At 37.5% G+C, this 11875-nt stretch overlaps 1 protein-coding gene across 3 annotated transcripts; it reads left to right on the plus strand.

Annotated features, from left to right (window-relative positions):
* Positions 1–1776: 1776 nt before the first annotated feature.
* Positions 1777–5858, plus strand: LOC142613624 (ADP-ribosylation factor). Of its 3 annotated transcripts, none has more exons than XM_075786057.1 (7): positions 1777–1974; positions 3269–3434; positions 3938–4008; positions 4822–4941; positions 5091–5209; positions 5289–5370; positions 5481–5858. In XM_075786057.1, the coding sequence occupies exons 2-7, from the start codon at positions 3287–3289 to the stop codon at positions 5484–5486; spliced, it is 546 nt and encodes a 181-aa protein (XP_075642172.1). In that variant the 5' UTR covers positions 1777–1974; positions 3269–3286; the 3' UTR covers positions 5487–5858. The 3 variants fall into 3 exon arrangements, with proteins under 3 accessions (XP_075642172.1, XP_075642174.1, XP_075642173.1); XM_075786059.1 differs by having other exon boundaries at positions 1830–1974; positions 3275–3434; XM_075786058.1 differs by lacking the exon at positions 1777–1974 and adding an exon at positions 1992–2342.
* The last annotated feature ends 6017 nt before the right edge of the window (positions 5859–11875 follow it).

Raw genomic sequence — 11875 nt, forward strand, 5'->3', positions numbered from 1 at the left:
TTGAATTTATAAGAAAAAAATTTAATTTATCTATTTTCAATCAATCAAGAGTTTGTTGCTCAATTTTAGGGCTCGTTTGGGAGGAGGGAATGAAATGGAATGGAAAGAAATGAAAAGAATAATTTTAATTCTTTCTTTCCTTTGTTTGAGAGTTTTAATGAAGGGAGAGTTTAAGTAGGAGGAAATAGAATAGGTAAAAAGAAACACTCATTCTTTTCTATTCCCTTAAAATCTCAAATTTTCATACCCCCAAAATTGAGAGGAATGGGAGGGAATAAAACTCCCAAAATATCCCTATATATTCAATCATTTATTTTAAAAATAGGGGTCTAATTGTAATATTGTCATAAAATGATTTCATTTCATTCCATCCATATTACTCCCAAATAAGATTACTTACATTCTATTTATTTTCATTCATTTTCATTCCTTTATTTTAAAACATCCAATCAAGGTTACTTAATTTCATTCCATTCCATTCCTCTCCATTACTCAAATACATTCCATTTCATTTATTTTCATTCTTTTATGATCATTCCATTCCAATCCATTCCCTTATGAACTCCCAAATAAGGCCTTAAAGTTTTAGACTTTTTAGGGGACGTTGAACTTAACCTCTACAGGGAACTAACTGCAATAAATTTTTTTTTTTTTTAAATTAAAGCAATATCTGTCAAAATTTTTTTTTTAATAAAAGAAGTATCAAATTATCAATCTAGTCTAAATTATTGATCTAAATCCCAAAGATTTTCTATATGTAACAAATGGATGAATGAAGGGTCAAATGAATTCATTTTAAAATTTTAAAAAAAGAAATTACAATTATTAAATGTTCTTTATTTTTTGACAAAAAATAGATAAATCAAATGTAATGAAGGATTTTATCAAGAAATTAAGATTATTATTGCTTAACCAAGGGTAAAATACTCCAACAAAATTGGATATCTCAATGAGTTCAAGTGATTACTACGGGCCAATAGTAATGATATCTTTTATGATGCCCTGTGTATATGGTTTAAATCATATCTTCATTTTCCTCCCAACTAAAGTAGTTATTATTAAAATGGCAAAATTTGGAATCAATGCTCCAATGCATTAAACTTGTTATGATAGGTTACACATGGCCAAAACGGGATACATGTTGTCGTAGTGAGTTTAGTGTAGTAGAACATTATACCTTAGACAAGTATTAATTACAATGTCATTTTCTTTAATTTTTCCAGAAAAAATGATATTAATATAAATAAAAAATTGGCTTATATATTGTTTTCGCCTTTAAAAAGATTTTTTTTTTCATCTCAAATTAAAAAAAAAAGAGTTTATTTTTCGTCCCTTATTATTTTTATGGATTTTTTAAATTGGTTTAGGGGCAAAATCAGGATAAAAAATAAAAATTTTCAATATTTCAACCATTAAAAAAAAGGATTTTTAAAAAAATAAAAAATAAAAAGTGTATCATTTTCAAACATTTAAAAGAAAAAAAATTTTAAAGTTTAGGTTATAAAAAAAAAAATCATTCACATTTTACTAGTATTTTAGAGACCGTGGATTTCAGTTAACTCAACTGGTGAGGTTTTGATGGTTGAATAAAAGATTTGAGATTCAATTTTCACTTATATCAAAAACTGATTTGTGAGATTTAAAACTCAATCTCCACTTACACCAAAAATTAATTAATATTTTAATCTGATTATAAAAAATTATTAATATCATAACGAGCGGAAGCGAAACTCTATTTCTCCTTAAAAAAAAAGTTAGACACCAAAACAATATTAAGTTGTTTTTTTTTTGGGGTTGAATATACCGTTTAAATTGAATCTACGTGTAGTCTCTAATCTTTATAAATAAACAGGTCCCTCATTTCCCGTGCAAATAACGTGTGGAAGGACAGCTCTTTTACTTTTCACGCGGAGACAGAGAGAGAGACACACACAGTCGTGTACCAGATCTCTCTCTTGTCATCGCCAAGCCAAGGCAAGTCCTTTCTCTCTCTCTCTCTCTCTAAACCTGAATTTAGCTTCAGATCTTCATAATTTACGTGAAAATTTCTCTCTTTGCGTTTTTACTTTTTTGATTCTATTACTGTGACCCAACTCTTTTTTTTTATTTTTTAAAATGATCGATCTACATTTCTATTGTCAATTCGTGAATTGAATAAATGAATCGCCTTGGAATTTGGATCTGATTGGAATTATGCAATTCTGTTACCTTTTGCAAATTGAGATTTAGTTTCTCCACCGTTGAATCGGGCTGTATCAGATCGGGTTTTTCCCTGATCAGATTCGGGTTCAGTACGGCAAGACCCATCTGGGAGCTGGTGTGATGCCACGTGTTAGATGATGGTTTGTGAAATTAGTAGATCATTCTATTGTTTGCTTTTGATTTGAATTAGGGATTAAATTGTATGGGAATTGGGAAACGTTAGGTCAAAATCCTCTCTTTTTTGGGGAATTTTGTTAGAAGAAACAAAGGTGAGATTTGAAAATAGGGATATTGGAATTATGAATCTCTGCCTGTTTGGGTTTCTTCCACACGATCAGGTGAGAGACTCACACGGCGGCCATCGTATCTCACGTCATAATGCTGAACAAACCCAGATGGTTACAAAAACGTCTTCTGAAATTGAAGATCATGCCCTTATTTCTGTTATATTTTGTGATTTGGCGAAAATGATTGGATTTAAAGAATTCTTTTTGTCTGACCCAATTTAATCTGTTGAGGATCCATAACTAACACCAAATTTTGGGACTAAGGCTTCGTTGTTGTTTTAAAAAATCAAATTATGAGGTATGTGAGGCATGATGACTGGATCTGACGTATCTCACATCCCATCATATTTCGCATGATAGTATGGAAGAAATCAAAATGGTCTAGAAACTTTGCCCAGTGAAATTGAGATTATGCCCCTATTCGCATTGAATTTTGTGATTTGCTGAAAACGATTGGTTTATTTTTCAAATTTTCTTGCAAAGTTGTTTAGCCTATGCTTGTGTTCTCACTTTTCCTATATCTAGGCGTTCCTTTTTGATGTTTTGGTTGTTTAATTGTTTTGGCTAGTTTATTAAGGAAAATGCTACAATGGCTATAAATCATTGATGCACGTGTTACAAAGCTATGGGTCGTCTACTCCTTGAAATTGCTTTTATATTTTTTTTAGCAACTTGACTTTGTTATCTGGTTAAGAACCGATAAGTATTGCTTGTATATACAATGTACTTTCTGGGACTTAGTGGAGTTATGACATGATATTTGATGTTTTTTGATATAGATATAGAATACGTGAAGAATGGGGCTGTCTTTCACCAAGCTTTTCAGTCGTCTGTTTGCTAAGAAAGAGATGCGTATACTTATGGTGGGTCTCGATGCTGCGGGTAAGACTACCATTCTCTACAAGCTCAAGCTGGGAGAGATAGTCACCACCATTCCTACCATCGGTACGTTTGACATCAATAAATTAAGGGAGTCAATTTGCATTTTCTTTTAAGCTGTTTATATTGGGATTTACATAGTAGTTCCAATTGTGAGATTTTCATGCATGGAAAGGGTGTTGCAACTAGCCTTTCTAATAAAGTATGCATGTTTTACCTATCAAAAAAAAAAAAAAAAAAGTAAGCGAGTTTTCTCTTGTGCTTTTGTGGTTTTTTTTAAAAAAAAAAAAAAAAAACCATAAATTCTCTTCATTTCATACCCCTTTCAGGGTGAAAATGATTTTTGTAGATAAAGGTGAAGCAATTTTAGTAATCACTTTTGGGTAAATTAGATTCAGCAATGGAGACGAAATTGTTTTTTCTGTTTGGTCGTGTATCGACTTTCATGATTGTTTCTGACTTACTGCTATTATGCTGGCATTTTTTGCTTATCTAACTTGATTATTTTAGTGAAGTACTGTAAGTGTGACCTTGTTTTTGCAACGAGAACTTATATTTTGTTTGCTCAGGATTTAACGTGGAGACTGTGGAATATAAGAACATCAGCTTCACTGTCTGGGATGTTGGTGGTCAAGACAAGGTATGCAGATATAATTTTGTTCTAGAATATTGACTCCCTTCAATGGCTACCAATATAGTTCTATTATAGCACCTTTCAAATCAACTTCCTAGGATTTAATGAGGCCTCTTGTATTAAATCCCTTAATCTTAATTTCATAAAGAATTTTTCTTAGTAAAGACTGAAAGTGATTATCTGATTTTTGGGATGATTGTCTCAATAACCTGAAAATGGGGTGTGCTTAGAGATTACTGGTGTTGGTTTTGGATGCTTCCATAATTGTAAAGAATTTAGTATAATCTTAAGCTAAATATCTGTAATCCGGAAATACTCTATAGTTTCGTTTTTATTATTATTTATTAATAAGAGTTACGTTTGGCTATTGAAGGGAGTCTGGGACAATGACTTGTGGTTGCTGACATAATGAGGCAATCATGCCCATTTTTTTCTTCTTCATGCGCTTATTATAAGCATGCATATATGATGTGGGTGATGCATGAGGAGAATCCTCATGCTATTCATAGTTTGGTGCTGATTATTTGTCACACTTTTGCAGTTGTCATTATGCTAAACTAAATTCTAACAAGATACAATGTCATTTAGTCTCTCTCTCTCTCTCTCTCCCTCTCTTTGGGGGTGTGTGTGTGCCTGTTTGGGGCCACTGGAAGAGAGGGGGTAGGGGGGGGGGGAGTGTTGATGGGACTGATGGATATTGTGGCTTATGCTCCGGGGTTTTTGGTCTCCCTGCTTTCCCTGTATTGTTTTCTTATTTGATATTACTAATCAATTAAATTCCCATACAAATTTGTTCTTCTTTGATTTTGTCATTTTCAGATCCGACCTTTGTGGAGACATTACTTCCAAAACACCCAGGGACTTATTTTTGTGGTTGATAGCAATGACAGGGACCGTGTAGTTGAAGCTAGGGATGAGCTGCACAGAATGTTAAATGAGGTATGAGAAATTATTGGAATTTCTTGCCATCAGCGACTATGAATAGGATATAAATGCAACATTCTTGAGTAGTTGCATCATTTAGAGGACTTAAGATGCTGCTTGGTATTTTCTTCTCTGATAGTGTTATTTTTTGTCACTGTTGTCAGGATGAGTTGAGGGATGCCGTGCTGCTAGTGTTTGCGAACAAGCAAGATCTTCCAAATGCCATGAATGCTGCTGAGATAACTGATAAGCTTGGACTTCACTCCCTCCGTCAACGTCACTGGTAAAGAAGAGTTTAACCTCTCTCTCTTTTTCTCTCTCTTCCCGTCAGTGACCCATCATGTACAATCACGCATTTGCAGGTATATCCAGAGCACTTGTGCCACTTCTGGTGAAGGGCTCTATGAAGGACTTGACTGGCTCTCAAACAATATTGCAAACAAGGTTAGACATGCTTTCATACATGCTTCCTAACAGTTTTCAGCTTTTTTAAATTACTTTTTTTTGGGTCTCTTTTTGGTTAATATTTATTCATTTTTTCTATGTAATTTCAGGCTTAGATTGCTTGTTCTTGAGTTTTGGGTTCCAGCAACTGCTGGAGTATAAACTGGGAATTTTCTATGGTATTCTGGATTTTGCTTGCCTGTCTAGTGTTACCTGTTATACCATGTTAACGGTTTCCCTGGAAGACATTGTCCTTTGTTACCTGTAGTTTCAGAATAATTTTAAAGATTTTTCTTTCTCGTGATATTACCTCACTAGAATTGTTTTGTGAATGTAATGACATTTTATCTTTTGTTGGAAATTGTAGAGCTATATCATCTCTGCCATGGTTCCCCTAGCATATGGCGACCAAAAGTTTTTATTTTTTTAAATGTTTGTTTCGATGTTATACTAGTAGAAATGTCAAGGTCACTTCTCTTTTATACAAATACCCTCTCGAACTCTCATTTAGCTGATAACTGAACTCGTTAGTTTTACTTTGTGTGTGTGTGTGTGTGTGGATAAACTTGTTTATTTATTGGTTTTTGAATGGAGAAATTAAGTTATCCCTTCGGCCATCACCAAGTCAAACACCACCTTGTTTTAGAGCAAGCATCTGTGTGCTAAATGCTAAATTTCTAGCATTTAGCACACCAAACACAAACACACCCCCTATATCAGACATGTCAAATGCTAAAATATTTAGCATACACGGCAAGGTTGCTAAAAAATATAGTTTTTAACAACTCAAAACATTACTCTATCTATTTTTAACACTACTTTACAAAACATCTATCATACAACCACCAAATTTGCTTTGATTACCTTTTGTGGAATAAAATATTGTTTTTTTAACTTTGTACTATATTTTTAACTTGCCACATTGCCAATCTCACCAAGCTGTTGATCTTGTTGCCACCATCTGTCCATGCTGTCTAGATGTCTACTCTCTTGCGGTAGTTGCGGTGGTGTTTTTTTAGGTGTTGGCTGTGTCTTTTTTGGTGGTTTTCGTAGGTTGTGTTAGGTGGTAGTGGTATTTTGTGGATGGTTGTGTTTTTTCGGGTAGTTGCTGTGGGCTTTGTTTATGGAGGCTGGTGGTAGTTGGTTAATTTGAGTGGTGATTGGTTGATTTTGGGTGGTGGTGGAGGTGGTATATGAGTTTTTTAGTTATTTATTTATTTTATTTGTAGGAAATCTTTTAAACTATTTTAATATGTTGTATATATTATTTTAATGTGTTGAATGAAAGAATATAATATCTGATATAGTTGGATTGTAAAATGGCATATTAAAATACATAAAGACATAAAGTAACTTTTTAACGTAAGAAAATAACATTTTCTTAGTATAGTTGATTCTGATGCTTTTATGCTACAAAATAAAACAAATAGACAACCCTCAATTAAGAAGGGATGATTTTTAGGTGTGGGCTACTGATAAATAAAATATTAACATTATTAAAGTATACAATCAACAAAGATGGATCATAATAAACTTATGGTTCTTGTTAACAGATATTTTTCAAATATTTTTTAATTGACAATTTGAAAAGATTTGATACCACCTTTATTGAAGATATAAAAACCTATAGAAAAAATACTTTTTTTCCTCATAAAAAAATTTCTAAAAATGTTTCTCAAACTAATTAGTTTAAGACATTTATTAACATTTCCATTAACTCATCTTTATATTAATATTTCCCTTAACTCATTGTTATAGCTTCCTACCGTAGTTGTCTGTCCCAAATATTTTAGTACGAAATGATTAAACAAATATTTTCTTTTAGATTTGATTGAAAATTGAAATCAATATCAAAAAACGAGATGGAAGCAAAGCTCAATTTATATATATATATATATATATATATATATATATATATATATATATATATATATATATATATATATATATATATATATTCTTGACTGGTTCACTTGAACTCTCTTCTTTACCGATCTCCTCCATTATTTTCTTCCTCTTCCCGCACTAACTTTTATTCATAATTACCGCATTGCTGGCCCATTATTTATTTATTTTCATTTTTGCCAAAATTATAAAAATAAATGACGTACTTCCATCAAACTCCTTATAAAAAGTATATCCATATTTTTAATATATATTGAAGAGGGTGAAATAAAAGTAGACGACCAGAATTTACAAAGACCTACCATAGGTAGCTTCACTAGGTCAACATACAAAAAGATGAGGCGGCAAAACTCCTTGAAGGTGGACGGATGATCTAAAGAGAACAGGTCACCTGCAGTGGAAGGATAACGGTCCGGACGGATATCGAGGTTGACAGTGGCAAAAAAGCCACGTGGCAATGACATGGCTTACTTGGCCCTCAAGAAACTTCAAATGGCAATAATTTGTGCTCCATGATTAACCCTAGTCAGTAGAGCCCCTATATGGAATGAGTTCCTTAAATTATGCACATTTATGAGGATCTTCTCTATAAGGAAATATTTCTCTTGGCCAAGGCACCAAGGTCAGTTCCCCACTATTATAAAAAGGTCAAAACCTTAAGAAAACGAGGTACACATAATTGACCCCCCAAGCTCTAGCACTCTTGAGTTGTGATAATTTTCTAACTTAACCTTTGGAGGGTATTTGGCCGGTACTACACTGGTACTCTCTTGAGGTCTTCTTTATCGATGTTGTATAGGTGTTGTTTCGGCACGTAAGGGCTGTGTAGCTTACTGACGATTTTCGACATCATCAATTGGCGCTGTTTGTGGGAAGAGAAACAGAACGTAGGTGAGCTGCGTTGCTGCTTCCCAAACAAAGAGTTGCATGGTGCTTACTCGCTCAATGGCAACCAACAACAACCAAGGAGACGAACCACGTACCGCAATCCTTGAGAGATAGATTTAGATACTTGCTGTGGCAGTTGAACGTCTCACCAAGCAGAACCATAAGCTAGAGGAGCAATAGCGCCAAAGGGACAACGAGCCCCGAGATCAATAAGAGAAGCAGGAGGGCAACAGCCTTCCGCGCGCAAATAGTAGACAAAATATAGGAAGGACCAGAAGGCAGCAATGTTGTGAGTAGGCAGACGGCCACAAATATCGCCCCACCAAACTTGGTCGCGGATATGCAGATGATGAGGGAATAGATGGACCTGATGATGAACGTCCTTAGGGGACAAGTATCAAGTGATCTCCACAAATTGGTGCACCAGATGGATTCGCCCTTCACTACGCCTATTACTTCATTCCCTCTCCCACTGAAATTTCGCATGCTGCAAGTCGAAGCCTACGACGGGTCAAGGGACCCTCTGGACCACTTGGAGACCTTCAAAACCCTAATGCACCTACAGGGCATAGCAGATGAGATCATGTGGAAGGCTTTCCCCATTACATTGAGGGGACTCGTAAGAGTTTGGTTTAGCAGATTGACGCCGAACTCCATCAGTACCTTCAAGGAGTTGAGCGCCCAGTTCACCTCGCACTTTATTGGGGGACACAGGTACAAGAAGTCGACTGCATGCCTAATGAACATCAAGCAGTAGGAAGATGAGACGCTAAGATCTTACATCACCCGTTTCAACAGGGAGCCGCTCTCGATTGATGAAGCTAATGAAAAAATACTCATGGCCGTGTTCACCAATGGGTTACAGAAGGGGAAGTTTTTGTTTTCCCTTTATAAGAAAGACCTGAAGACAATGTCGGATGTACTGTACAGGGCTACGAAATACATGAACATGGAAGACGCGCAAACGCGGGAGGAGAAGCCCAGAAAGAGAGAAAGGCCAGAAGAAACACGACAAGAAAGGGGACGGAAGGCCATGAGGATAGAAGACTGGCGAGAGGATAGATGCTCTAAGCCTCCCACGGGAAGATTTGCAAGCTTCACCCCACTGAACCTCCCCATCGATCAAGTGCTCATGTAGATCAAAGATGAAGGATCCCTGACATTCCCTGGCAAGCTGAAGGGTGACCCCAACAAGAGGTCTATGGACAAGTACTACCATTTCCATTGAGATCATGGCCATGATACGTCCGAATGCTATGATTTGAAGCAACAGATAGAAGCCCTGATTAGACAGGGAAAGTTGCAGAGGTTCGTAAGAAAGGAGAAGATGGACTAGTTGCAAGAGCCTGTCCCCCGATGGGAAAACAAGCACCCTAAACCACCCATTGGGGACATAAGGACAATTGTAGGGGGCATAGCGATGTCCTGTTCAACACGGAAGGTGCGCAAAACTTACCTTCGGATGGTTCGACATGTCTAATTGATAGGTTTGGTCCCGAAGATGGCGTGGATTGACAACCCTGTAATAGGGTTTTTAGAGGAAGACCCTCAACGCTTCCACCATCCACACGACGACGCACTTGTCGCAAGCATATAGATCGGGAATTACAACACTCACAGGGTCTTGGTAGACAATGGAAGCTCGACCGATATACTATACTACCTGACTTTCCAGCAGATGAATATTGAGAGAGAGAGTGATTGATTCCAACTAACGCACCTCTCGTTGGATTTAGGGGGACGAGAGTGAACCCGCTCGGCGCGGTCACGTTATCCATAACCATCGGCGATTATCCTTAACAGACCACTATGGACATTACATTCTTGGTTGTGGATTGTTCATCGGCTTACAACGCCATCCTGGGCCGACTGACCCTTAATTCGTGGAAGGTAGTAACATCCACTTATCACCTAATGATAAAGTTCCCCATTCAGTATGGGGTAGGAGAAGCACGAAGAGATCAGGTGGCGACATGTGAATGTTACATCACTATGCTAAAAATGAACTACCATGTATTCACGATGTGCATTGGAGAACATCGAACAGTATCATAGCCATTGGAGAGGCTGGAAGAAGTACTCCTCGACGACTCAAAACCCAAACGGATGACAAAAATTGGTACTCTTGCTAGCCCGCTAGTCCGTCAAGCCCTAGTCTCATTCCTAAGAGAGAGCCAGGACGTATTCGCTTGGAGCCATGAAGACATGCTCGGGATCGACCCATCAGTTATAGTCCACAAGTTGAATGTATCACCCTCTTTTCCTCCCGTCCATTAGAAGAAGCAGGTATTTGGTCAAGAACGGGACCGTACTATAGCAGAGGAAGTTCGCAAGATGTAGGAGGTAAAATTTATACGGGAAGTGTACTACCTTGACTGGTTGGCCAAAGTGGTGATGGTCAAGAAAGCCAATGGGAAATGGAGAATGTGCGTGGATTTTACGGACTTGAATAGGGCATGCCCTAAGGATAGCTACCCACTCCCCCGAATTGACATCTTGGTGGATTCAACAGCAAGACACCAGCTGCTGAGTTTCATGGACGCATTCTCTGGATATAATCAGATCAAATTGGATGAAGCAGATCTGGAAAAGACTTCTTTCATCACAAGCCAAGGTCTCTTTTGCTATAAGGTGATGCCGTTCGGCCTCAAGAACGTAGGCATGACATACCAAAGACTAATGAACAAGATGTTTGCACACCAGATTAGGAGGAATGTCGAAGTATACGTTAACCACATGCTTGTGAAGAGCTCACGGGAGGACAACCACCTGGATGACCTCTAGGAAACTTTTGAGACCCTTAGGCATTACAACATGAAGCTGAATCTAAATAAGTGCGCGTTCAGAGTGACGGCTAAGAAGTTCTTGGGGTTTATGGTGTCCCAGAGGGGTATTGAAGTCAACCCGGACAAGGTATGGGCCATCATGGAGTTGGCTCCACAAAAAACCACAAAGGAGGTACAGAGTTTGAACGGCAAGATTGCTGCTTTAAACCGGTTTGTTTCAAGAGCAACTAATAAGTTCCTTCCCTTCTTCTGCGTGTTAAAAAAGAGTTTTGAGTGGATGACCGAATGTCAATGTGCATTTGAAGATTTGAAGGCATACCTTTCTTCTTTACCTTTACTAAGCCCATCCAAATCAGGAGAAGAGTTGTTCCTCTACTTAGCCGTCTCTCTAGCCGCTGTCAGTGCCGCCTTAGTTAGGGAAGAGGACGGGGTCCAGAAACCCGTGTATTTCATGAGTCAAGCGCTTTGAGGCGCAGAAGAGAGGTACCCACCTATGGAGAAGCTTGCCTTTGCGTTGGTAACCACAGCACGCAAGCTTAAATCGTATTTCCAGGCCCACACCATGGTTGTCTTGACAGAGAAGCCAATGCGGAGAGCAATGAGCAGTCCAGAGGTGGCTGGACGGATGGTGCTATGGGCAATCGAGCTGAGTGAGTTTGACATACAATATCGCCTGTGACTAGCCATAAAAGGACAGATTATTGCTGATTTCATTGTTGAATTCACCAACACGGATGGGCAGGGGGCAGAAGGATGCCTCAAATGGATGATCCACATGGACGGATCCTCAAATAAACATTCAGAAGGGGTTAGGGTTGTACTCCGCATCCTAGAGAGAGACGAGGTTGAGTGCATAATCTGACTTGATTTCCCCACAACAAGCAATGAAGTCGAGTTCGAAGCCCTGTTAATAGGACTGGATCTCG

This window comes from Castanea sativa, chromosome 10 (assembly GCF_040712315.1).
Source record: "Castanea sativa cultivar Marrone di Chiusa Pesio chromosome 10, ASM4071231v1".
NCBI classification, from domain to species: Eukaryota; Viridiplantae; Streptophyta; class Magnoliopsida; order Fagales; family Fagaceae; genus Castanea; species Castanea sativa.